This window comes from Meleagris gallopavo, chromosome 29 (assembly GCF_905368555.1).
Source record: "Meleagris gallopavo chromosome 29, MGAL_WU_HG_1.1, whole genome shotgun sequence".
NCBI classification, from domain to species: Eukaryota; Metazoa; Chordata; class Aves; order Galliformes; family Phasianidae; genus Meleagris; species Meleagris gallopavo.
In genome coordinates, this window is record NC_139432.1 from 193064 (window position 1) to 220348 (window position 27285).

Consider the following 27285-nt stretch of genomic DNA (forward strand, 5'->3'; position numbering starts at 1 on the left):
CAGCTTGGTGTCATCAGCAAACTGCTGAAGGCACACTCAGTTCCACTGTTGATGTCACTGATGAAGATATTAGAGAGTATCAACCCAGCACTGATCCCTGGGGGATACCACTCATCACTGCTCTCCATCCAGACATAGAGCCATTGACCACCACCCTCTGGCCTCAATCCTGCAGCCAGTTCTTCGTCCACTGAACAGGCCATCCATCAAATTCATACCTTTCCAATTTGGAGAGAAGGATGTTGTATCATACCATGTCAAAGGCCTTACTGAAGGTGAGGTTGATGACATCAGTGGCTCTTCCCTTGTCCATGAATGCAGTGATGCCATCACAAAGGGCCACTAGGTTAGTCAGGCAGGATTTGCCCTTGTGAAGGCATGCTGGTTCTCCCATATCAGCTCCCTGCCTTCCATGTGCCTTAGCATAGCTTCCAGGAAGATCTGTTCCATGACCTTCCCTTGCAAAGAGATGAGACAGACAGGCAGGTAATTCCCAGGGTCATCTTTTTTACCCTTTTTAAAAATGCGTATGATGTTTCCTTTTTTCCAGTCACCAGGAACTTCACCTGATTGCCACAACTTTTGAAATATCATAGTGAGTGGCTTAGCAACCACATCAGCCAATTCCCTTAGGACTCTGTGGTGCATCTCACCAGGACCATACACTTGCGGATATTAAGGTTCCTCAGGTGGCCACAAACCAGATCTTCGCTTACAGTGGGAGGGACGATGCTTCCCCAATTCCCTCCCACCACACCAAACATTGGAGAGCTGTGTCGCAAGCTGTTATCAGGAAAGACCAAGGCAAAAAATGTGTTAATTACCTCAGACTTCTTGCCTGTTGTTTCTAGCCTGCCTGTCTCACTCACTAGAGGAGTATGCCCTCCTGGACTTTCCTTTTCTGGTTGAGGTACCTGTAGGAGCCTTTCTTGTTCTTTTTGGCATCTCTAACCAAATTCAGTTCAAGCAGGGCCTTGGCTTTCCTGACCCCATCCCTACACAGCCTAGTGACTTCCTTATTCTCTTCCCACAGTACTGTCCTTGTTTCCAGTGCCTGTGCATTTTCTTCTTATTCTTCAGTCTGACCAGCAGACCCCAGTTCAGCCACGCCGGTCTCTTGCCTCCCTTTCCTGACTTGCTACACCTGTAGATGGAGAGCTTTTGTGCCTTAAAGAAAGTCTCCTTAAATATTTGCCAGCTCTGCTCCATGCCCCTGCCCATGAGGACAGTTTCCCAGGGGGTTTTGTTGATGAACTCCCTAAAGAGCTGGAAGTTAGCTTTCCTAAAGTTTAGCTTCCTAATTTACTCTTCACCTGTCTCATGTCCCTCTGGAGAGTCAACTGAACCACAGAATGGTCACTACAGCCCAGGCACCCTTCAATCCTGATTTTGCTGACGAGCTCACTTAGACTGGTGAACAACAGGTCCAGTATTGCATCCCCCTTGGTAGACATAGACTACCATGACTCAGCAAAGACTTTGATACTGCTTCCCACTGTACTCTCCTGGAGAAGCTAGCAGCCCACAGCTTGGACAGGTACATTCTTTCCCGGGTAAAGAGGTGGATGGATGGCCGGGCCCAGAGAGTGGTGGGGAATGGAGCTGAATTCAGTTGGTGACCATTCACCAGTGATGTTCCTTGGGGGTCGGTACTAGGGCCTGTCCTGTTCAGTGTCTTTCTTGATGAACTGGATGAGGGCATTGAGAAGGCCCTACAGAACCTTCTGGACAAGCTGGATAGCTGGGCTAAGGCCAGTGGGATGAGGTTCAACAAGACCAAGTGTTGGGTCCTGCACTTTGGTCACAACAACCCGAAGCAACATCACAGGCATGGAGCATAGTGGCTGGATGCCTGTGTAGAGGAAACGGACATGGGGGTATTGATCGACACTTGGCTGAACATTAGAGCCAGCAGTGTGCCCAGGTGGCCAAGAAGTCCAACAGCATCCTGGCTTGTAGCAGAAATAGTGTTGCCAGCAAGAGCAGGGAAGTGATCATCCCTCTGTACTCAGCACTGGTGAGGCCACACCTCGAGAACTGTGTCCAGTTTTGGGCCCCTCACTGCAACACACCAAGGCCTGAAGTTAAGAGATGGGCAGTGGAGCTGGAGAGGGGTTTGAAGCACAAGCCTTATGAGGAGCAGCTGAAGGAGCCAGGATTCATTATCTGAAAAAAAGGAGGCTCAGGAGTGACCTCCCTGAAGGGAGGTTCTGGTGAGGTGGGTGTCAGCCTCTCCTCCCATGTAACTAGCAATAGGACTAGAGGGAATGGCCTCAAGTTGCACCAAGGGAGATTCAGGTTGGATACTAGGAAATATTTATTCTCTGTAACAGTGATCGGCTGCTGGAATGTGCTGCGGATAGTGCCCTAATTAGATTGTTCTCGAGCGGGGAAGCACAACAGTACTCAATATATTGAGTGATCAAGCTTCACTTTACTGTTGCACACATAGGGTTTATATAGGTTTCCAATACACACGTGTTCGCTTACTATTGGTGCACAACATTGGCTGCTAGGTGGGCTGCTCAGCCTTAACCAATGCTCAGTCAGCATTCACCCCTGTGCTGCTAAGCCAGTTTACTTGTCAGCCCCACCCCACATCCAAAGAGCACAGCTGCCGATGTGGGCCCGCTGTTTACATGCTGCCCCAAGGACCTTGTAACTCCTATCTAACTCCTAGTATTTTCCCATGGCTCTGCAATCTGTGCCGCTGCACCAGCTATGCTCGTACATATTCTCATGGCCGCCCTGCTCTTGCAGCCATTCCCCAACAGGAATGGGCTGCCTGGGGAGGTGGCCGAGTCACTGTCACTAGAGCTGTTGAAGAAACATTTAGATGCTCTACTGAGGGACATGATTTAGTGGGCAACATTGGTGATTGGAAAACAGTTGGACTGGATGATCTTAGAGGCCTTTTCCAACCTTGATGATTCTATGATTCTACGAAAGAATGGCTTACGGCTGTTGAGGGAAGCAAGCAATGCTGCTGTTAGAAACCAAGTACTTTTGAATACTCAACGGAAGAAGGAAATCAAGAACAGATCCAGACAAACTACAGGTAGGAAGGCAGAGTGGTCAACCTGCTTTGCTAACCAGAAATATGCTGAACATAATCCCCAGGTTACAAAATGCTTTTGGGACTTAGGAGAAAAGGAGTGGCGAGGGGAAAGGAGCTCTTGCAGAAAGGACAAGGCCTTCCGTGGTGTGCTGTGATGTCCCATCGCTCTCCAGGAGCAGCCCACAGCCACTCCGGCTTTTTTCAGCCCTGCTACCTGTGCACCCTGTGTCCAGGAAGAGGGTTTTTGCTAAAGCTCAGCAAGATTTCCTGTTCCCGTGCGAACTGCACAGAAGTAGTGGGCTGTGTCTTGAGGAAACAGGTCACGGAGGGACAGAAAAGATAAAGATTGGGAATCATCTTGGGAGGCTGTGGCTCGACCCTCCACCTCATGGCTGAACGTAATATCTGAGCTGGTAACAAACGTGGACAGCCACTTGATACGGCCACCAGGTGCCTGACGGTACCACTGAACAATATAACTTTCAAAGCTGAAGCCATATCCTCGACAGGAGAGCTGCACGGACTGCCCGGATGCACGCAGACCTCCACCGGATTCCATGAGCCGCTGCTGTGCCCATACCCCTGTAGAACGAGAGTGCAGGCAACTATACAGTGGAAACATGAAAGGAGCTCTTGCAGAAGGGACAGGAACACCTGTGGTGTGCCATGACATCCCCTGGCTCCACAGGAGCAGCCCATAGACTCTCCAGACCTTTCCAGCCACACGCTTCCTGCAGCCCTGATTGTGCCCAGGAAGGGCTTTTTTGTTAAAGCTCAGTGAGATTTCCCATTCCCGTGCGAACTGCACAGAAATACTGGGCAAAGTCGTGAGGGTGCAGGGCATTCAGGCACAGAGAAGACACAGCTTGAGAACTGTACTGGGAAGCTTTGGATCGACCCTCCACCACAAGGCTGAATGCAGTTACTGAGGTGGTGCTGATGGAGGAAAGCCAGTCAAGATGGCCACCAAGCGTCAGACAGTACCACCAAATATCGTAATTTTTAAGGTTGAAACTGTACGCCCAGCAGGAGAGCTGCATGGACTCCCAAGATGCTTCCAGTCTCCACTGTGCACACACTCCTGTAGAATGAGAGTGCAGGCAACCAAGCAGTGCCTACCCATGGAAGAAAGACTTTCCCCAGCTGCACTGACACAGTGGCCTGGCAAAGGCAGAGCCACAACCGCATTTCCTCCTGCTGCAGCCCCAGGCCAGGGGCGCTGCCCCAGCCGCCCTCCTCCGCGGGGCTCAGCCAGGGCCGCTCCCGCAGCATCCGTGTCCCCACACAGCCTCCCTGTGCCACGCACAACAGCCGCTCCCCGGCACCGAAGCCGAGCTCCGGGCCTGCGCGCGCCCGCGGGGCAGCAGCAGGAGCCGCGCCCGGCCCCGGCCTCGCCGCCCTCCGTGCCCGCCTCTCACCTGCCAGCCCCAAGGCCAAGGCCAGCAGCCACGGCCCCAGCCCGGCCGCCATCGCGCCCCGCCGCGCCGCCGCCGTCTGCCCGGGAGGCGGACAGGAGCGGAGCGGGGCCGCGCTCGGGCCGCCCCTCGTCGGGCCCCGGCGGGGCAGCGCCCACCGCTCCTCTCCTCTCCTCTCCGCCCGGCCCCGCGGCCTCTGCGCGTATTCTTTATCTGTGCTGGCTCCTACCTTTAACATAACCTTTCCGGGCCGGTATTATTTGATTTGAAAATGAAACTTTTTTTTGGTGCTTCTGTTGCTGTTGGCTGCTAACTTCCACCGCTGTTACGAAGCCAGCTGATGCCACAACAGTAGCAGTTGCTATCATTCTTCTGGATTTCCTTCTTTCATTACTATCTCCTCAATTTTTCCATATTCCTCATCTTTCTTCTGTCCTCACAATCTTATCCTTCTTTCTTCTTTTGCGTTCTCTGCTTCCTCTCTATTCCCTTCTTTGCTTTTGTCAGACTGTATCTTTCCCTTTTTTTTTTTTTCCCTCCTTTTCTTCCGTGCCCATTGGTAAATATAAAAACCAGTTGTGTCAACCAAAGCTTCTATTCCAGTTTTGCCTGCAGCCTTGCCCCGGAGGCTTCCAGTGCTAACGCTGGGATGTCGGATTTCCTAGATCTCCGCAGAGGAGGGCATTCTCACTTCCAATGCATCCCACCTCAACCCTCCCCCCTTGCAGTTAGCACACCCTGCTCCACACCTGCGGTCTCCAGCCCAGCTTGCTCTGAGCATTCTGTTTGCAAGCCGTAGGTGGGGCAGCACGGGGCAGATCTGGTGCTGCCGGTGACCAGTTGTTTAGATTCCTCCCAGGCTGGCAGCCTGCCCCGCATTCTCTTTTCTGCCGTTTTTCCTCTCTCTGGTCCTTGCTGGCATTACAGCCCATGTAAATTATTTGCAGTTCCCATTTACAAAACAACATTAATTACAAGACGCTATTATAATTAAGTGATTCATTTGCTGATCATTTTCCTCAAATTCCAACTTCTGTAATTTCCACCACTGATTATGGTATTTATTGCAAAGTTGTCTGCTTTACGTTTCCTCCAGCGGGAGGAATAATAAGACCAATTCCTCCAATAAGACAGCATACAGCCCTGGGGACTTGTTTTTTCTTCCTTCTTTAATTCCATGGTTCTGCTTCTCGTCTTGCCACCTGACACACACTATTCAGAACGCGCACCTAAAATAATATGCATGCTTTCTTACAACAGCAAACCATGACCAAGTCTGCAACCACCAAGACATCACAAACTGCACCAATTATAATTCCCTATACCGTTCCACCACTGGTTACAATATTTTATCAAAACCTTTTTGCTGGTTGTGCTTCCTGGCCGGCCAATTATTTCTTTCCAATGTGCTAATACACATTCCAGAGGTGTCTTCTTTAGCATTTCTTTGGAGTTACTTGCTGCCCTTTTGGACAACCGTCCCTCCTCAAATTGATAGGTAATGGAGTCTTCCATCTCCTTCAAGCCGTGGTTGTACATCAAATTCCTTCAGGGAGAGCCATAACCAATATCCCCAGCAAGATGGGAGCTTCATTAACAAATTTGTTTTTCCACTGATCTCAGGTTTCCACAGGTAGTTTTCGTCAATTCTAGTTCTCCAGCTCCCCATTCTTCCTTAACTCTTTTGTCTTGACTTTTTTTCAATTACAACACACCACTACAAAGTTCACAGTAACCAAGATGCCACGAACAACATCAATTACACTTCCAGATACCATCAATTACTCTTCCATATACCATCAGTTACACTTACGTGAACTTCCACATACCATCCATTACACTTAACATCCACACACCATCAGTTTAACTTCACTCCACACACCATCTTGCCCCAGTCCCTACAAAACCACAAGTCAAACAATACATGAACACATACCACTTACTCTAACAGTTAAGACACTCCATTACAAGAACCGTCCAGTTTTATGTTCCTGGTTTCCTTAGGCAATAAACAAAACACATTATCAAAGCCAAGTTTCAGAGCCTTACTCTCAAAACCTACACGTGCCTGGTAGGACACAAACCTGCCATCAGGTATTTCCCAAACATATACCTAGGTGCTCAGGCCCAATAAATGCCAACCCTGCGATCTCCAATGACTTACAGGTGGCTTCCCCAACCCAGCAACACCTGCCTGCAATTTACTCAATTGCAATTACTCCCAAACCAGGCCTGCCCTGTGATCTCAGCTGACTTATGGGTAGCCTCCTCAACGGACCAGTCCCCAAAACTTACAAGTAAAGAATGCCTCTTATTTTTATTTTTGTTTATTTATTTATTAATTTCAGGTGTCTGTTCCACAGTGATCCAGTTGAGGTGAAGAGCCCCTCTGAAGAATGCCCCGGGGGTGCCCAGGGAGTCCTGTTCTCAGCGGGTCCCACAACTGAACACAGACTGTCCCATCTGGGCTGCCACCTGAATAGAAAAAATCCATGTGTAGGAACTTAACAGCAAAGTATTGTTACCATTAAGTCAGGTATTCTCTAATAGCAGCACCAGAAGCACTGGGATATTTCCACCATAAGCACTTCAAAGATTACGTGATTCAGAGTCCATTATGTTTCCACAGATAGTACATACTCATCAATTACGCACGAGACAATTAACATATACACGCCTATCTCAGGGAGTGATTTATGAGGTTTCCAGTCTTCTATTCCATGGTCTCTTCTACCGTCTGGAGTCCTTTTGGCACCATGAGAGCCCAACCGACAGCCTTGTCTTTCATCCAGTGCTCTTCCTTTCTTGTCCTCTACATGAACTTTATTCATAGATATATGCTCAGCAGGAGAAAGCCTATTATGCTCACTCAGCACTCAGCCATTAGCTCTGGACATCTGCTCGTCCCTGGATAGAGATAAGCTTGGCAACCTGACTTTTAATCATATGCTCCGGGGTATTAGAAGATAAGGAGGATAGAGGAGAGTATCGTGACATCTGCCTGTTGCATTCCAACCTCATCCCAGAGTGAGACAATTCAGCCTCGTGTGGAGGCCCTGACTTTCATCATTATGTCTCTTTCGCTGAGGGTTTCTCTTCAAAACAGTACAGCAGTACAACACGCTTTCTAGTATGTAATGCTACCTCATAACTATTAGCTACATCTAAAAGCTATTACAGTTTTGCTAGTGAGAACTAATCACATAATAAAACAATTCAACACCAGCATTTCTAAAAGTACGCTACTAAAATATATGGTATATCTGCTTTCTCAAATCGTCCATTTCCAAAAACCCTTTACAAAATATATTGCGGCCTACTTCTTCAAATCAAGGCCACTCGAAGCAAAGGTGTGGATTCTGATGTTTCCATGTGGAACAAACTGCACCCCCTTCACATTCATTGATTCACGCTGACACAGAAATGGAAGGCCAAACAGCAGATGCAGTGGGTGTTGCGTTTCAGCAGTGGCAATAGGGACTTAAATGTTAAGCCATGTTCTGGACGGCAACGCACGGCTGTCACACACAAAATGAAAAGTGTCTGGATCAGTGCATCTGTTCAAATCGGTGGATTATGACCAGGGAACTGCACGTAGAGATGAACGTTTGCTTCAGTGCATTGAAAACAGTGGTGTCAACAGTGCAATACAGCAAACTTTGCACAGGGTGGTCCCATGAACACTCACACAGGAACAGAAAGAACACAGTATGCCAATTAGCAAGAAACAATTGAACCCATATGAGGCTCCAGGTGTCAGTTTCCTGGATCCCATCATTACCAATGATGCGGTGTGGCGTCAAGACTACGAGCCAGAGTCAAAAGTGCCAGAGTCCATGGAGTGGCAACATGAGAATTCCCTATCAAAGAAGAAGTTCAAGATACGGTGCTCAGCGGGCATACCGATGTGCACTGTGTTTTGGGATAGGAAAGGAAGGGGTGATCCTTCTGGATTTGCTAGGACCTGGACAATCCATCAACTCTTACCACTCAGTCTCAGTACTGACAGTGATGAAGGCTTGAATTTCCAGAATCAGGTCAGAGAAGACAACTATCTTTCTCTTTCAACACCGTCATGCTAGGCTCCACACCAATTGGAACCAATTGTGGTGGACAGAGCTCGTTTTGACTTTACAGTCCTGGCACACACAACAGATCGTCCCGATTGGGCACCTTCATTCTCCCATCTGTTCAGACTGGTGAGAGATGAACTGTGTGGGCAACATTTCCTGGTCAACTGTGCCAGCATGGCAGCTGTGAAACAGTGGGCTGCCTCCACTGGTGCAGGTATTTACAAGCATGAAGTGACGGCTCCTGTAAACTGCTGGTAAAATGCACAGCTAATAGTGGTGACTATGTTGAAAAATAGTGTTCGGGAGCCGAGAATCTGCTCTATCAATTAGTGTTACTGTGCTCTTTCTATCTCTTGTAGCTTCCATGGAAACAAAGACGAGGCATTGCTATCAGAGCAACCTATCTGCATTGCAGGGCTTCTGTTTGCCCTGCTCTCTGCAACTCCACAGACCTCATTCTATGGATTTCATCACTCCAAAATGCACCTGTAACTATACCAGAGCCTTTCACACTCATGGAAAGGGCCCATGGCTGCTGATGGAAGCAGGCAATGCTGTTGCTAGAAGTACCCAAATGCTTTTGGGCACCCAAGGGAAGAAGGGAACCAGGAGCCGATCCAGATACTCTGCAGATAGAAAGGGGGGCAGAATGGCCAAGCTGATTTGGTGACCAGAAATACACCAAACATAATCCTCAGGTTGCAACACTGCTTTTGTGACTCAGGAGAATGAAAGGAGTGGTGAAGTGAAAGAAGGTTTTGGTGACTGGACAGGGCCATCTGTGATGTGCAGCAATGACCCCTCACTGTCCAGGAAACAGCCAGAGCCACTCAAGTGCCTGCCAGCCCTGTGGCTCCTGCAGACTTGACAGTGTTCAAGAAGGGGTATTTTTGTTAAAGCTCAGGAGGATTTCCTGTTCCTGTGTGAACGGCACAAAAGTAGCGGGCTGAGTCGTGGGGGTGCAGGGCACACAAAGACAGAGATGCCACAGCGTGGTCATTGTCTCGAGAGGCTGTGGCTCGATGCTCCATCTCGGGGCTGAAGGAAGTGTAAAAGGGGGAGCTGCTAGCATAAGACAGCCAGTGGAGATGGCCACTGCATGCCTGACGGTACCAAAAGACATGGTAACTTTTGAAGTTGGAGCCAAAGCCCTGGCAGGAGAGGGACACAGACTCTCCAGGTTCTCGCAGACCACCTCCAGCTTCCACAATCCTGAGCTGTGCACACACCCCTGCAGAACGAAAGCGCCCTGAGCTGCAGTGTAATAGAGCTAATGGAGGGAAGAAGTTTCCCAGCCACCCTAATGCCCCAGCCTGGAACAGACAGAAAATCATAGAATCATAGAATGCCTTGGGTTGGAAGGGACCTCCAGAGTCATCAAGTTCTAACCTTTCTGCTACAGGCAGGGCTGCCAGCCACTAGATCAAGTACTACATCAGATGGCCCAGGGCCCCATCCATCCTGGCCTCAATCAACTCCACAACATCTCTAGTCAGCCTGTTCCAGCACCTCACCACACTCTCAGTAAAGAACTTCCCCCTGACATCCACTCTAAATCTCCTTTCCTTTAGTTTAAAAACATTCCCCCTTGCCCTATCACTATCTACCCATGTAAGAAGTTGATTTCCCTCACTTTTATTAACTCCCCTGAAATACTGGAAGGCTGCAATGAGGGTCTCCCCACGGTCTGCTCTTTTCCAGGCTGAGTAAGACCAGCTCCTTCAGCCTGCTTTCATAGCACAGTCCCTCCAGCCCTTGGATCACTTCTCTTGCACATGTCTCCGCCCTCTGCAAAAGCTCCACATTCTTCCTGTGTTGGGGCCCCAGACTGGGACACAGTACTCCAGATGGGGTCTCAGGAGGGCAGAACAGTTGGGCACAACCACCTCCCCTGCCCTGATGGCCACCCCTCTTCTGATGGAACTCGGGATACCATCAGCCCTCCGGGATGCGAGCGCACATAGCTGGCTCACATTCAGTTTTTCATCAACAAGAACCTCTAAGTCATTCCCAGCAGGGCTACTCTCAAGGAGTTCTTCTCTCAGCTTGTATACATATCTGGGATTGGCTTGACCCAAGCAGACAATCCCTTCTTACAGTTTTAGAATTCCTTGCTGAGCTCAGTTCCATCTATGTTTTTGCTTTCCCAACCTCATCTCGAGCTGCAGATGGTTTGGTACCACCAAAACTGCAGTGTGGCTCTCACACTCCTACTCAGCGCTCAGCCAGGGCCACTCCCACAGCATCCGTCTGCTTTTGTGCCTCAGGAGAATGAAAGGAGTGACAAAGTGAAAGGACACTTTGCAGAAACAACAGGGTCAACGCTGCCATCACCTCACTGTGCAGGAGCAGCCCAGAGCCATTCCACTAACAGCCAGCCCTGTGGTTCTGCAGCCATGGCTGTGTCTAACAAGGGGATTTTTGTTACAGCTCTGCAGGATTTCCTGTTCCCGTGTCAACCGCACAGAAGTAGTGCGCTGAGTCGTGTGGGTGCAGGGTGTGGAGAGAAAGAGAGGACACAGATCGGGAATCCTCACGAGAAACCGTGGCTCGACCCTCCAAGTCAGGGCTTAATTTAACAGTATATGAGCGAGCTGTGATGAAGGACAGCCACTCGAGACGGCCAGCAAGTGCCTGACGGTACCACAGTACGTGATAATCTCCAAAGCTGAAGCCGGATCCCTGGCAGGACAGACGCACGGATTCCCCAGGTGCTCGCACACCTCCGCCAGATGCTTCCAGTCTGAACTGTGCACACACTCCTGTAGAAGGACAGCATCGGGAGCCAGGCATGGCACATCCAATTCGGTAGGAGGACGTTCCCCAGCCACCCCAATGCCCACAGATCATAAATTCATGAGCTGTGAACCTCCTCTCTGCTGCCGCAGCCCCAGGCCAGGGGCGCTGCCCCAGCCGCCCACCTCCGCGAGGCTCAGCCAGGGCCGCTCCCGCAGCATCCGTGTCCCCACACAGCCTCCCTGTGCCACGCACAACAGCCGCTCCCCGGCACCGAAGCCGAGCTCCGGGCCTCCGCGCGCCCGCGGGGCAGCAGCAGGAGCCGCGCCCGGCCCCGGCCTCGCCGCCCTCCGTGCCCGCCTCTCACCTGCCGGCCCCAAGGCCAAGGCCAGCAGCCACGGCCCCAGCCCGGCCGCCATCGCGCCCCGCCGCGCCGCCGCCGTCTGCCCGGGAGGCGGACAGGAGCGGAGCGGGGCCGCGCTCGGGCCGCCCCTCGTCGGGCCCCGGCGGGGCAGCGCCCACCGCTCCTCTCCTCTCCTCTCCTCTCCTCCTCTCCTCTCCTCTCCTCTCCTCTCCTCTCCTCTCCTCTCCTCTCCTCTCCTCTCCTCTCCTCTCCTCTCCTCTCCTCTCCTCTCCTCTCCTCTCCTCTCCTCTCCTCTCCCCTCCCCTCCTCTCCGCCCGGCCCCGCGGCCCCTTCGGCGGAGGACGGGGCGGGCGCGGGGCGGGGCGCGGGGCAGCGCGGGGGGCAGAGGCGGAGCGCGGCGCCCCGGCACTCGGAGGCTCCGGGCCCTGGGCTGATCCCCGCGCAGCCCTCCGTGCACGACGGGCCCGGGCCGAGGCCGGACACAGCGCGGCTGCCCCCACGCACGGCTCTCGGCCCGCAGCCTCTCCCTGCACGTGCCTTCCCGGATGGCCTCCCTCCTCTCCCCTGACGTGGCATCGTGCAGAAATCAGACTGTAAGCCTTTAACTCCATTCTCCTCGTTACAGCTCCATCTAGACGGCCTGTGCTCTACCAGAAGTCTCCGGGCTCCCCTGTCCTGTCCCCGTTAAGGCTACCTTAGCTAGTGCTTGTGAGTCTGCTGCTTTGCCCATGGCTGCACCCCGGCCGAAGGCTATTGCCAGCAAAAATGTGGAGATGCAGCCTGAAGTGCCATGCACACAAAAAAGGAGGGCTTCGGCCAAGAAAAATGTGCAAATTCTGACAGAGATCCCACTACAACATGCTAGTGCACAGGTGTGTGGCTGCAGGGAGTGCCAGGGCCTGGCCTTTGCAATGCAAGGTGATGGAGACAGCGCTTGTGTTAGATGCAAGGTGCTGAATAACATACTCAGCCTTGTGCTTGACCTGAAGGAGGAGGTGGAGAGGCTGAGCAGCATTAGGGAGTGTGAGAGGGAGACTGACTGGTGGTGCCAATCCCCATGGGCCCTGAGATTCGGCAGCCAGCTGAGGCTCCACGTGAAGCACATCTCCCCCTACCGCCTTACAAACAGGTAACAGAGGGGAACAGGCAGGCAGACAGTGTTCCTGCTACACTGAACCCCCTGCCCACTCCTCCCCCTAACAACATCGGTGAAGAATTGGGGCAGGGGGCATAGGGCAATGGCAAAAGGTCCCTGCTCGGCGATGCATGAAGTTGGTGGCTAGGCAAACACCTGTGTAGGGTCAAGAGACTATTAGGGCTTCTCCCACTCAAAAGGTGGCCCAGCTCAGGTGCTTTTACGCTAATGCACGCAGCATGGGTCACAAACAGGAATAGCTGGAGGCCATTGTGAGGCTGGAAAACTACGATATAGTCGCCATCACAGAAACGTGGTGGAATGGCTTGCACAGCTGGAGTGCTGTGATGGATGGCTACTGTCTGTTCAAAAGAGAAAGGCAAGGCAAGAAAGCTTGTTAGAAAATAAGGGATGGCAGACACTGGGTCTGGGATAGTGAGGGGGATGAAGGCTATAAGGATAAGGTTTGAGAACAGCCCGAGGACATTTGGCAGGGAGGTGATTAGATGTCCGCAGGGCAAGAAGAAACCGGAGTGGGGGGACGCCCCCCCAAAAAGGCCAGGAGTTTACAGCGAGAAAGGTCAGAGCCTTTGCGAGGAAGACAACAAATCTTCATCCCATGACCCACTACGCACATGCAAGAGGGGAGGGTCTGCATGCTAATGTACTCTTGGGGGTGTGATGAATATGTATCCGAATTCCAGGAAAACTATTGACTATGTATTAGTTCAGCCTATATCTGTAGCACGATTTTTCCAGACGGTGTGCAAGTTCGGCGGATCTATGGCCCTGCACCCGGCGTCCGTGCAGCACTGAATAAACCGTACCTGCTTTGTAATCTTACTTGGGTTACAGAGTTTGATTCCGCACGTCAGTACTGGGGCTGTTCAGTCTGTGGAAGAGGAGCCTGAGGGAAGACCTAATTGCTCTCTTCAAATACCTGAAAGGAGGTGGCAGCGAGAGTGGGGATGGTCTCTGCTCACTGGTGACAGGTGAGAGGACGAGGGGAAATGGCCTCAAGATGTGCCAGAGGAGGTGTAGGTATGAGATCAGGAAAAACTTCTTTACAGAAAGGGTTGTTAAGCACTGGAATAGGCTCCCCAGGGAGGTGGTTGAGTCACCATTCCTGAATGTGTTTAAAAAACGTTTGGATGTGGTGCTGACTGATGGTACTGGGGCTGTTTAGTAAGAAAACAAAGTGTGCACAAGTTTGTCAGGAACAACTGAACCCATCTGAGGCTCAAGGTGACAGTTTCCTAAATCACATAATTAACAGTGACAAAACATATTGTCACAACTGTAAGACAGAGTCAAAAGAGCCAAAGTCCATGGAGTGGTGACATGAGAATTCCCTACCAAAGAAAAAGTTCAAGACACAACCCTCTGTGGGTATAGTGATGTGCACTGTCTTTTGGGATAGGAAGAGGGGAGATCCTTCAGCATTTACTAGAACCCAGGCAATCCATCAGCTCAGAATGCTCCGTCTCAGTGCTGACAATGCTGAATGCTCAAACCTCCAGAGTCAGGCCCGAGAAGGCATCCTGCAGTATGATAATGCCTCACTCCATACCAATATGAGGACCACTGACAGTTTTGGCTGAACAGTCCTGCCACAACCATGATATAAGGTATGTATGGCACCTTTGGACTTTCATCTTTTTGGGCTGATGAGAGTTGTACTTTGTGAGCTACAACAATGTCAGCACAACATGACACTGTGGTTCACCTCCCCTGGTGCAGGTATTCACCAGCATGAAATGAAGGATCTTCGTCATCACTGGTGAGAATGCATAGCTAATAGTCTTGACTATGCTAAAAGTCTTGCACTGTGAATCTTCTCTATGAAATAGTGTTATTGTGCACTTTGAAACTGTGGAAGCTTCACTGGAATCAAATAGGAGACACTGCTTTCAGAGTAACGTATCTACATTGCAGGATCTCAGATTGCCCTGCAACACTGCAGATGCCATTTGTTGGATTACATCACTCTGAAAGGCTCCTGATACTCACCAACTGCTAGGTTCACAGAGACAGATACAAGATCACTGTATTTGCTAATGGAAACAAGCAACACGGTTGCTAGAAGTGCCCAAGTGCTTTAAGTATCCAAGGAAGGAAAGAAAACAAGAGCGGGCGCAGACCAGCAACAGGTAGGAAGGTGGGCAATGTAGCCAAGCTGATTTGGTGAACAGAAATATGCTGAATATAGTCCTCAGGTTACAACACTGCTTTTGTGACTCAGGAGAACGAAAGGAGTGACAAAGTGAAAGGAGACCTTGCAGAAACAACAGGGTCATCTGTGGTGTGCTGTGGTAACACCTCACTGTCCAGGAGCAGACCAGAGCAGCTCCAGCTCCTGCCAGCCCTGCGGCTCTTGAAGTCATAATCATGGTTGTGTCTAGGAAGAGGTTTTTTGTTACAGCTCTGCAGGATTTCCTGTTCTCGTGTCAACCGCACAGAAGTAGTGCGCTGAGTCGTGTGGGCGCAGGGCGCGGAGAGACAGATAGGACACAGACTGGGAATCCTCACGAGAAACCGAGGCACGACCCTGCACCTCAGAGTTGAATCTCGTATATGAGCTGGTGCTGATGTAGGACAGCCACTTGAGAGAGCCACCAGGTCCCTGACGGTACCACAGTACAACATAACTTCCAAAGCTGAAGCCGGCTCCCCGGCAGGACAGACGCACGGACTCCCCAGGTGCTCGCACACCTCCGCCAGATGCTTCCAGTCTCAACTGTGCACACACTCCTGTAGAAGGACAGCATCGGGAGCCAGGCATGGCACATCCAATTCGGTAGGAGGACGTTCCCCAGCCACCCCAATGCCCACAGATCATAAATTCATGAGCTGTGAACCTCCTCTCTGCTGCCGCAGCCCCAGGCCAGGGGCGCTGCCCCAGCCGCCCTCCTCCGCGGGGCTCAGCCAGGGCCGCTCCCGCAGCATCCGTGTCCCCACACAGCCTCCCTGTGCCACGCACAACAGCCGCTCCCCGGCACCGAAGCCGAGCTCCGGGCCTGCGCGCGCCCGCGGGGCAGCAGCAGGAGCCGCGCCCGGCTCCGGCCCCGGCCTCGCCGCCCTCCGTGCCCGCCTCTCACCTGCCGGCCCCAAGGCCAAGGCCAGCAGCCACGGCCCCAGCCCGGCCGCCATCGCGCCCCGCCGCGCCGCCGCCGTCTGCCCGGGAGGCGGACAGGAGCGGAGCGGGGCCGCGCTCGGGCCGCCCTTCGTCGGGGCAGCGCCCACCGCTCCTGTCCTCTCCTCTCCTCCCGGCCCCGCGGCCCCTTCGGCGGAGGACGGGGCGGGCGCGGGGCGGGGCGCGGGGCAGCGCGGGGGGCAGAGGCGGAGCGCGGCGCCCCGGCACTCGGAGGCTCCGGGCCCTGGGCTGATCCCCGCGCAGCCCTCCGTGCTATCTGTACAGGCTGCTTCCACTCCTGTTGCACTGGAACATGATTTCACCACCTCTTTGCACTGCCGATTTCCCGGCATGTTGCTTCCCAGCCACCTGACCAATGACGGCTGCAAGAGAAAAAGCTGTGATTGCCCCAAGAGTAGGAAAGGGTGAGAGAAATCCTGGAGGGGCACTGCAACGGCATTGGACCAGTGGGAGAATTTAACCCATCGCTTTGAATCAAGCTGACAACAGTGAGAGAGGAATACAGCAGGTACTGGCAATCAAGACTCTCAAGGAGGAATATTGTACTTTTCCTTCCCCGCTCCTTTCTCTGGAAGACAGGGAGTTGCTTCTGATTTTACCTGTTAAGTTATTGTTTTTGCACTGTGGGGGCAAATGTCTTTGCTGTTGACAAACTGGAGTGTTGAGGAACCCACTCTTTTGCCCTTTATACTGCTATGCAACCAGACAGGAAATGAAAGCACCTCTCAAATGCAAATGGGACTTTAGCTCATCCTCCATCTCTTTGCAAAATGGATTGTAGTGCCTCATGAGCAAATAATTGTCCAAATGCACATAATTTTGTCCCACAATGTGAGAGTAGCAGCTGAAGTATATGCCCCTGTGCTCTATGTGTCCGTATACTGCGGAGGTGACAGTTTGGATGGAGGCACTTAACTCACCGCTACGAGAGGAGAGCTGTTACCACAATGATCCACAGGGATTGGTGGAGGAGTTAAGCCAGGAAATAGATTAGGCTGCAATCCATCAGATTATCCATACCACCGAACACCGTAACTTCCAAAGCTGAAGCCGGATCCCTGGCAGGACAGACGCACGGACTTCCCAGGTGCTCGCACACCTCCGCCAGATGCTTCCAGTCTCCACTGTGCACACACTCCTGTAGAAGGACAGCATCGGGAGCCAGGCATGGCACATCCATGGAAGGAAGATGTTCCCCAGCCACTCTGACACTCGCACGACAAAGAGATGTCTACATCCTCTGCTGCCACAGCCCCAGGCCAGGGCCGCTGCCCCAGCCGCCCTTTCGCTGAGGGTTTCTCTTCAAAACAGTACAGCAGTACAACACGCTTTCTAGTATGTAATGCTACCTCATAACTATTAGCTACATCTAAAAGCTATTACAGTTTTGCTAGTGAGAACTAATCACATAATGAAACAATTCAACACCAGCATTTCTAAAAGTACGCTACTAAAATATATGGTATATCTGCTTTCTCAAATCGTCCATTTCCAAAAACCCTTTACGAAATATACTGCGGCCTACTTCTTCAAATCAAGGCCACTCGAAGCTAAGGTGTGGATTTTGATGTTTCCATGTGGAACAAACTGCACCCCCTTCACATTCATTGATTCACGCTGACACAGAAATGGAAGGCCAAACAGCAGATGCAGTGGGTGTTGCGTTTCAGCAGTGGCAATAGGGACTTAAATGTTAAGCCATGTTCTGGACGGCAACGCACGGCTGTCACACACAAAATGAAAAGTGTCTGGATCAGTGCATCTGTTCAAATCGGTGGATTATGACCAGGGAACTGCACGTAGAGATGAACGTTTGCTTCAGTGCATTGAAAACAGTGGTGTCAACAGTGCAATACAGCAAACTTTGCACAGGGTGGTCCCATGAACACTCACACAGGAACAGAAAGAACACAGTAAGCCAATCAGCAAGAAACAATTGAACCCATATGAGGCTCCAGGTGTCAGTTTCCTGGATCCCATCATTACCAATGATGCGGTGTGGCGTCAAGACTACGAGCCAGAGTCAAAAGTGCCAGAGTCCATGGAGTGGCAACATGAGAATTCCCTATCAAAGAAGAAGTTCAAGATACGGTGCTCAGCGGGCATACCGATGTGCACTGTGTTTTGGGATAGGAAAGGAAGGGGTGATCCTTCTGGATTTGCTAGGACCTGGACAATCCATCAACTCTTACCACTCAGTCTCAGTACTGACAATGATGAAGGCTTGAATTTCCAGAATCAGGTCAGAGAAGACAACTATCTTTCTCTTTCAACACCGTCATGCTAGGCTCCACACCAATTGGAACCAATTGTGGTGGACAGAGCTCGTTTTGACTTTACAGTCCTGGCACACACAACAGATCGTCCCGATTGGGCACCTTCATTCTCCCATCTGTTCAGACTGGTGAGAGATGAACTGTGTGGGCAACATTTCCTGGTCAACTGTGCCAGCATGGCAGCTGTGAAACAGTGGGCTGCCTCCACTGGTGCAGGTATTTACAAGCATGAAGTGACGGCTCCTGTAAACTGCTGGTAAAATGCACAGCTAATAGTGGTGACTATGTTGAAAAATAGTGTTCGGGAGCCGAGAATCTGCTCTATCAATTAGTGTTACTGTGCTCTTTCTATCTCTTGTAGCTTCCATGGAAACAAAGACGAGGCATTGCTATCAGAGCAACCTATCTGCATTGCAGGGCTTCTGTTTGCCCTGCTCTCTGCAACTCCACAGACCTCATTCTATGGATTTCATCACTCCAAAATGCACCTGTAACTATACCAGAGCCTTTCACACTCATGGAAAGGGCCCATGGCTGCTGATGGAAGCAGGCAATGCTGTTGCTAGAAGTACCCAAATGCTTTTGGGTACCCAAGGGAAGAAGGGAACCAGGAGTCGATCCAGATACTCTGCAGGTAGAAAGGGGGGCAGAGTGGCCAAGCTGATTTGGTGACCAGAAATACACCAAACATAATCCTCAGGTTGCAACACTGCTTTTGTGACTCAGGAGAATGAAAGGAGTGGTGAAGTGAAAGAAGGTTTTGGTGACTGGACAGGGCCATCTGTGATGTGCAGCAATGACCCCTCACTGTCCAGGAAACAGCCAGAGCCACTCAAGTGCCTGCCAGCCCTGTGGCTCCTGCAGACTTGACAGTGTTCAAGAAGGGGTATTTTTGTTAAAGCTCAGGAGGATTTCCTGTTCCTGTGTGAACGGCACAAAAGTAGCGGGCTGAGTCGTGGGGGTGCAGGGCACACAAAGACAGAGATGCCACAGCGTGGTCATTGTCTCGAGAGGCTGTGGCTCGATGCTCCATCTCGGGGCTGAAGGAAGTGTAAAAGGGGGAGCTGCTAGCATAAGACAGCCAGTGGAGATGGCCACTGCATGCCTGACGGTACCAAAAGACATGGTAACTTTTGAAGTTGGAGCCAAAGCCCTGGCAGGAGAGGGACACAGACTCTCCAGGTTCTCGCAGACCACCTCCAGCTTCCACAATCCTGAGCTGTGCACACACCCCTGCAGAACGAAAGCGCCCTGAGCTGCAGTGTAATAGAGCTAATGGAGGGAAGAAGTTTCCCAGCCACCCTAATGCCCCAGCCTGGAACAGACAGAAAATCATAGAATCATAGAATGCCTTGGGTTGGAAGGGACCTCCAGAGTCATCAAGTTCTAACCTCTCTGCTACAGGCAGGGCTGCCAGCCACTAGATCAAGTACTACATCAGATGGCCCAGGGCCCCATCTAACCTGGCCTCAATCAACTCCACAACATCTCTAGTCAGCCTGTTCCAGCACCTCACCACACTCTCAATAAAGAACTTCCCCCTGACATCTACTCTACATCTCCCATTCTTTCATTTAAAAACATTCCCCCTTGCCCTATCACTATCTACCCGTGTAAGAAGTTGATTTCCCTCACTTTTATTAACTCCCCTGAAATACTGGAAGGCTGCAATGAGGGTCTCCCCATGGTCTTCTCTTTTCCAGTAAGACCAGCTCCTTCAGCCTGCTTTCATAGCACAGTCCCTCCAGTCCTTGGATCACTTCTCTTGCACATGTCTCCGCCCTCTGCAAAAGCTCCACATTCTTCCTGTGTTGGGGCCCCAGACTGGGACACAGTACTCCAGATGGGGTCTCAGGAGGGCAGAACAGATGGGCACAACCACCTCCCTTGCCCTGATGGCCACCCCTCTTCTGATGGAACTCAGGATACCATCAGCCCTCCGGGATGCGAGCGCACATAGCTGGCTCACATTCAGTTTTTCATCAACAAGAACCTCTAAGTCATTCCCAGCAGGGCTACTCTCAAGGAGTTCTTCTCTCAGCTTGTATACATATCTGGGATTGGCTTGACCCAAGCAGACAATCCCTTCTTACAGTTTTAGAATTCCTTGCTGAGTTCAGTTCCATCTATGTTTTTGCTTTCCCAACCCCATCTCGAGCTGCAGATGGTTTGGTACCACCAAAACTGCAGTGTGGCTCTCACACTCCTACTCAGCGCTCAGCCAGGGCCACTCCCACAGCATCCGTCTGCTTTTGTGCCTCAGGAGAATGAAAGGAGTGACAAAGTGAAAGGACACCTTGCAGAAACAACAGGGTCAACACTGCCTTCACCTCACTGTGCAGGAGCAGCCCAGAGCCATTCCACTAACAGCCAGCCCTGTGGTTCTGCAGCCATGGCTGTGTCTAACAAGGGGATTTTTGTTACAGCTCTGCAGGATTTCCTGTTCCCGTGTCAACCGCACAGAAGTAGTGCGCTGAGTCGTGTGGGTGCAGGGTGTGGAGAGAAAGAGAGGACACAGATCGGGAATCCTCACGAGAAACCGTGGCTCGAGCCTCCAAGTCAGGGCTTAATCTAACAGTATATGAGCCAGCGCTGATGAAGGACAGCCACTCGAGACGGCCAGCAAGTGCCTGACGGTACCACAGTACAGGATAACTTCTGAAGCTGAAGCCGGATCCCTGGCAGGACAGATGCACGGACTCCCCAGGTGCTTGCACACCTCCGCCAGATGCTTCCAGTCTCAACTGTGCACACACTCCTGTAGAAGGACAGCATCGGGAGCCAGGCATGGCACATCCAATCCGGTAGGAGGACGTTCCCCAGCCACCCCAATGCCCATAGACCAAAAACACTGCGCTGTGAACCTCCTCTCTGCTGCCACAGCCCTAGGCCAGGGGCGCTGCCCCAGCCGCCCTCCTCCGCGGGGCTCAGCCAGGGCCGCTCCCGCAGCATCCGTGTCCCCACACAGCCTCCCTGTGCCACGCACAACAGCCGCTCCCCGGCACCGAAGCCGAGCTCCGGGCCTGCGCGCGCCCGCGGGGCAGCAGCAGGAGCCGCGCCTGGCCCCGGCCTCGCCGCCCTCCGTGCCCGCCTCTCACCTGCCGGCCCCAAGGCCAAGGCCAGCAGCCACGGCCCCAGCCCGGCCGCCATCGCGCCCCGCCGCGCCGCCGCCGTCTGCCCGGGAGGCGGACAGGAGCGGAGCGGGGCCGCGCTCGGGCCGCCCCTCGTCGGGCCCCGGCGGGGCAGCGCCCACCGCTCCTCTCCTCTCCTCTCCTCTCCTCTCCTCTCCTCTCCTCTCCTCTCCTCTCCTCTCCTCTCCTCTCCTCTCCTCTCTCTCCTCTCCTCTCCTCTCCTCTCCTCTCCTCTCCTCTCCTCTCCTCTCCTCTCCTCTCCTCTCCTCTCCTCTCCTCTCCTCTCCTTCTCCTCCTCCTCTCCTCTCCTCTCCTCTCCTTCCCCTCCTTTCCGCCCGGCCCCGCGGCCCCTTCGGCGGAGGACGGGGCGGGCGCGGGGCGGGGCGCGGGGCAGCGCGGGGGGCAGAGGCGGAGCGCGGCGCCCCGGCACTCGGAGGCTCCGGGCCCTGGGCTGATCCCCGCACAGCCCTCCGTGCACGACGGGCCCGGGCCGAGGCCGGACACAGCGCGGCTGCCCCCACGCACGGCTCTCGGCCCGCAGCCTCTCCCTGCACGTGCCTTCCCGGATGGCCTCCCTCCTCTCCCCTGACGTGGCATCGTGCAGAAATCAGACTGTAAGCCTTTAACTCCATTCTCCTCGTTACAGCTCCATCTAGACGGCCTGTGCTCTACCAGAAGTCTCCGGGCTCCCCTGTCCTGTCCCCGTTAAGGCTACCTTAGCTAGTGCTTGTGAGTCTGCTGCTTTGCCCATGGCTGCACCCTGGCCGAAGGCTATTGCCAGCAAAAATGTGGAGATGCAGCCTGAAGAGCCATGCACACAAAAAAGGAGGGCTTCGGCCAAGAAAAATGTGCAAATTCTGACAGAGATCCCACTACAACATGCTAGTGCACAGGTGTGTGGCTGCAGGGAGTGCCAGGGCCTGGCCTTTGCAATGCAAGGTGATGGAGACAGCGCTTGTGTTAGATGCAAGGTGCTGAATAACATACTCAGCCTTGTGCTTGACCTGAAGGAGGAGGTGGAGAGGCTGAGCAGCATTAGGGAGTGTGAGAGGGAGACTGACTGGTGGTGCCAATCCCCATGGGCCCTGAGATTCGGCAGCCAGCTGAGGCTCCACGTGAAGCACATCTCCCCCTACCGCCTTACAAACAGGTAACAGAGGGGAACAGGCACGCAGACAGTGTTCCTGCTACACTGAACCCCCTGCCCACTCCTCCCCCTAACAACATCGGTGAAGAATTGGGGCAGGGGGCATAGGGCAATGGCAAAAGGTCCCTGCTCGGCGATGCATGAAGTTGGTGGCTAGGCAAACACCTGTGTAGGGTCAAGAGACTATTAGGGCTTCTCCCACTCAAAAGGTGGCCCAGCTCAGGTGCTTTTACGCTAATGCACGCAGCATGGGTCACAAACAGGAATAGCTGGAGGCCATGGTGAGGCTGGAAAACTACGATATAGTCGCCATCACAGAAACGTGGTGGAATGGCTTGCACAGCTGGAGTGCTGTGATGGATGGCTACTGTCTGTTCAAAAGAGAAAGGCAAGGCAAGAAAGCTTGTTAGAAAATAAGGGATGGCAGACACTGGGTCTGGGATAGTGAGGGGGATGAAGGCTATAAGGATAAGGTTTGAGAACAGCCCGAGGACATTTGGCAGGGAGGTGATTAGATGTCCGCAGGGCAAGAAGAAACCGGAGTGGGGGGACGCCCCCCCAAAAAGGCCAGGAGTTTACAGCGAGAAAGGTCAGAGCCTTTGCGAGGAAGACAACAAATCTTCATCCCATGACCCACTACGCACATGCAAGAGGGGAGGGTCTGCATGCTAATGTACTCTTGGGGGTGTGATGAATATGTATCCGAATTCCAGGAAAACTATTGACTATGTATTAGTTCAGCCTATATCTGTAGCACGATTTTTCCAGACGGTGTGCAAGTTCGGCGGATCTATGGCCCTGCACCCGGCGTCCGTGCAGCACTGAATAAACCGTACCTGCTTTGTAATCTTACTTGGGTTACAGAGTTTGATTCCGCACGTCAATTTGGCACCCCAGATGGGGCATCCTCTGCTTGGCTGCAGGACCGGTTGAGAAGAGGGACGCCTTTGGCGCGCCCCAAGATTTCTCGGAAGGACTCCCCTTCCTCATCCGATCACTGCGGGAGCAGACAAGGACCATCCATCGGCAGACCAGTTATGCGTATGGAATGAGGGGACCCGTAAGACGTATGGAGACGTCCTACGCAGGGTATAGCCTTGCTGCTGCCCCTGGGGAGTGAGCTCACAGGTTTGCTGGTTGACGGCTGGGGTGGTAGGCTCTGGCGAGCAGCTCCTTGGAGGAGCACCCACAAATGGACCTTGTAAGTCGTATGCGGGGTAAGGGGACTGGATATAGTGGGTATGCTGTTAAATGGTTATCTGGATTCTCCTAGTTGTGATAACTGGAGTTATAGGTTATATAATTGCTATTACCATCTGTTGTAAATGTTCAGTACCGTGTATCTGCATTAATACCATCAGAATATTTGGGATATCCTCTGAGGAAATTAGAACTACGAACTAAGAAATTTCGAACTTACATTTTGACTAAGCCGGTATTGTGAGTGGGGTGAGAGTGAGATGTAGCTAAGCTATGGAGCGAGAGCAGAGTTCTGATCCACTGTTTCGTTCTCCCATGAGGGAAATGGCCAGAGACGAATGAAGCGAAAGTTGTTTTGTTCTCTGTGTTATTTGCTCGTACATACGTATTTTGTCAATTTAAATGAAATGAAATTGGGATGATGATGGAAATACATATGCTATAGATCATAGTAAAGGAATACAGAGGGAAGGAAACAAAAAGCAGGTGCAGACATGCTGCAGGAAGGAAGGCAGGAAAAGTGGTCAAGCTGATAGCGTGAACAGAAATACTGTGAATATAATCCTCAGGTCACATCACTGATTTTGTGACTCAGGAGAAGTGATAGAAGACCTGGCAGAAAGGACGGGGTCACCTGTGGTGTGCAGTGATGTCTCCTCACTGTGCAGGAGCAGCCCAGAGGCATTCCAGCCCCTGCCAGTCCTGGGGTTCCAGGATCTGTGGCTGTTTTTAGGAGATTTTTTGTTACAGCTCTGCAGGATTTCCTGTTCTCGTGTGAACAGCACAGAAGTAGTGCGCTGAGTCGTTTGGGCGCAGGGCGCGGAGAGACAGATAGGACACAGATCGGGAATTGTCTCGAGAGACTGAGGCTCGACCCTCCAAGTCTAGGCTCAATCTTATAATATATGAGGTGGCATCGATAAACGACAGCCACTCAATATGGCCAGCAAGTGTCTGACGGTACAACCGAACAGTAAAACTTCTGAAGCTGAAGCCGGATCCCTGGCAGGACAGACGCACGGACTCCCCAGGTGCTTGCACACCTCCGCCAGATGCTTCCAGTCTCAACTGTGCACACACTCCTGTGGAAGGACAGCATCAGGAGGCAGGCATGGCACATCCAATTCGGTAGGAGGACGTTCCCCAGCCACTTCAATGCCCACAGATCATAAATTCATGAGCTGTGAACCTCTTCTCTGCTGCCACAGCCCCAGGCCAGGGGCGCTGCCCCAGCCGCCCTCCTCCGCGGGGCTCAGCCAGGGCCGCTCCCGCAGCATCCGTGTCCCCACACAGCCTCCCTGTGCCACGCACAACAGCCGCTCCCCGGCACCGAAGCCGAGCTCCGGGCCTGCGCGCGCCCGCGGGGCAGCAGCAGGAGCCGCGCCCGGCCCCGGCCTCGCCGCCCTCCGTGCCCGCCTCTCACCTGCCGGCCCCAAGGCCAAGGCCAGCAGCCACGGCCCCAGCCCGGCCGCCATCGCGCCCCGCCGCGCCGCCGCCGTCTGCCCGGGAGGCGGACAGGAGCGGAGCGGGGCCGCGCTCGGGCCGCCCCTCGTCGGGCCCCGGCGGGGCAGCGCCCACCTCTCTCCTCTCCTCTCCTCTCCTCTCCTCTCCTCTCCTCTCCTCTCCTCTCCTCTCCTCTCCTCTCCTCTCCTCTCCTCTCCTCTCCTCTCCTCTCCTCTCCTCTCCTCTCCTCTCCTCTCCTCTCCTCTCCTCTCCTCTCCTCTCCTCTCCTCTCCTCCCCTCTCCCCTCCGCCCGGCCCCGCGGCCCCTTCGGCGGAGGACGGGGCGGGCGCGGGGCGGGGCGCGGGGCAGCGCGGGGGGCAGAGGCGGAGCGCGGCGCCCCGGCACTCGGAGGCTCCGGGCCCTGGGCTGATCCCCGCGCAGCCCTCCGTGCACGACGGGCCCTGGGCCGAGGCTGGACACAGCGCGGCTGCCCCCACGCACGGCTCTCGGCCCGCAGCCTCTGCTTGCACGTGCCACCTCGAGCTCTGCAGACATCCCTCCGTGGCCTCCCTCCCCACCCCTGACATAGCACCACGAGGCACCATGCAAAAACCCCTCTCGAAATCGTTTGCCCCATGCTCGCTCATTCAGCTATTCACAGATCCTCTGTCTTGACCCTTGCTGCTCTGCTCTATTCCCTCTCATCCTTCCTACGCTACTTGGCTCATGCTAGGCTCAGGATTGACCCTGAGACCTCACCTGACTTGGCTGCACCATCTCAGCCCCTCCTCTCCTTACATTACTTCAGTCACATCCCTGTCCTTTCTTAGACATTTTTGGGCACCACGACTGGGATACATGTATCTGTCCTTGCTTGTTCCTCATCAAAACAGAATCACAGAATCACAGAATGGCCAGGGTTGGAAGGAACCTCAAGGATCATGAATCTCCAACCACCCTGCCACATGCAGGACCACCAACCTCCACATTTAATACTAGACCAGGCTGCCCAGGGCCCCATCCAATCTGGCCTTGAACACCTCCAGGAATGGACGGGGCATCCACAGCCTCTCTGGGCAGCTGTTCCAGCACCTCACCACTCTCATAGGAAAGAACTTCCCCCTGACATCCAACCTAAATCTTCCCTCTCTCAACTTAAAACATTTCCCCTTGCCCTGCAGTTATCACTCCTTTCCAAGAGTTGATTCCCCTCCTGTTTGTAGGCTCTCTGAAGTTCCAATCTTTAACGCCGGCCAGTCCAGATTGCAAGTACCATCTAATGAGGGAAAGCTAACTGTAATTCTGTTCTGGTAGAAGGAATGGTGTTTCTGGGACACACAGGTCAGGAAAGTCCAGGTTGATTTCTGGTGTGACTGTGATGTGAATATGAAATAAAAGTGCCTCGTTCAGGACAGGTACGCATCCAGACAGGTCTTGCATATCTCCAGAGGAGATTCTACAGAGTCTCTGGGCAAGCTTTTCAGAGCTTTGTCATCCTCACTGTAAAGAAGTTCTTCTGCATATTTGTGTGAATATCCTACGTAACATTTGTTGGCCGCTGCTCCGTGTCCTATCACTACGTCCTCATCAAAAGAATCTGGCCAATTTCAATTGCCTCCCGTACTTCTGATGTTTAAAAACACGGATCAGATCGCCTCCAAGTCTTCTCTTCTCCAGGGTGAACTAACCCAGGCCTCTCAGCCTTTCCTCATATGGCAGGTGCTCCAGGCTCTTCAGCATCTCCATCGCCCCCCGCTGGACTCTTTCTGGAAGATCCCAGTCAATTTTTAACAGGGAAGCCCCATGGTATGCCGCAGGCTTGAGGCAGAATGGCTGGAAAAATGTGTGGGAGAAGCAGACATAGGGGTGTTGGCTGACGCTTGGCTGAACATGAACCAGCAGTGTGCCCAGGTGGCCAAGAAAGACAATGGATGGCATCATGGCTTGTGGCAGAAATAGTGTTGCCAGCAGGAGTAGGGAAATGACTATCCCCCTGTACTCTACTCTGGTGAGGCCGTGACTTGAGTGCTGTGTTCAGTTTGGGCCTCTCACTAAAGGAAAGACAGTGAGGCCTCGAAGTGTGTGCAGAGAAGGGCAATGAAGCTGGTGAGGGGTCTGGAGCACAAAACTTGTGAGGAGCTGCTGAGGGAACT

General features: G+C 53.0%; 1 protein-coding gene, 3 pseudogenes and 2 gene segments (V, D, J or C); all 6 read right to left on the reverse strand.

The window, feature by feature from the left end:
- Positions 1 to 2414: 2414 nt before the first annotated feature.
- On the reverse strand, positions 2415 to 4668 carry LOC146542518 (Ig heavy chain V region C3-like). The segment is given in 2 exon segments: positions 2415 to 3640; positions 4477 to 4668. Coding segments are annotated over 2 exon segments (617 nt in total).
- A 2116-nt stretch (positions 4669 to 6784) lies between these two features.
- On the reverse strand, positions 6785 to 10972 carry LOC146542519 (uncharacterized; annotated as a pseudogene).
- Positions 10973 to 14861: 3889 nt separating this feature from the next.
- On the reverse strand, positions 14862 to 16976 carry LOC104916684 (uncharacterized). Its single transcript, XM_085210752.1, has 3 exons — positions 16856 to 16976; positions 15880 to 16297; positions 14862 to 15532 (listed from the first exon to the last, which is right to left on the reverse strand). Exons 2-3 carry the CDS (start codon positions 16265 to 16267, stop codon positions 15198 to 15200), a joined length of 723 nt encoding a protein of 240 aa, XP_085066878.1. The 5' UTR covers positions 16268 to 16297; positions 16856 to 16976; the 3' UTR covers positions 14862 to 15197.
- Positions 16977 to 17260: 284 nt separating this feature from the next.
- Positions 17261 to 20633, reverse strand: LOC146542520 (uncharacterized; annotated as a pseudogene).
- Positions 20632 to 21361, reverse strand: LOC146542521 (Ig heavy chain V region 914-like). The segment is given in 2 exon segments: positions 20632 to 20969; positions 21310 to 21361. Coding segments are annotated over 2 exon segments (390 nt in total).
- Positions 21362 to 24433: 3072 nt separating this feature from the next.
- LOC104917151 (immunoglobulin heavy variable 3-21 pseudogene) lies at positions 24434 to 25164 on the reverse strand (annotated as a pseudogene).
- Positions 25165 to 27285: the final 2121 nt, after the last annotated feature.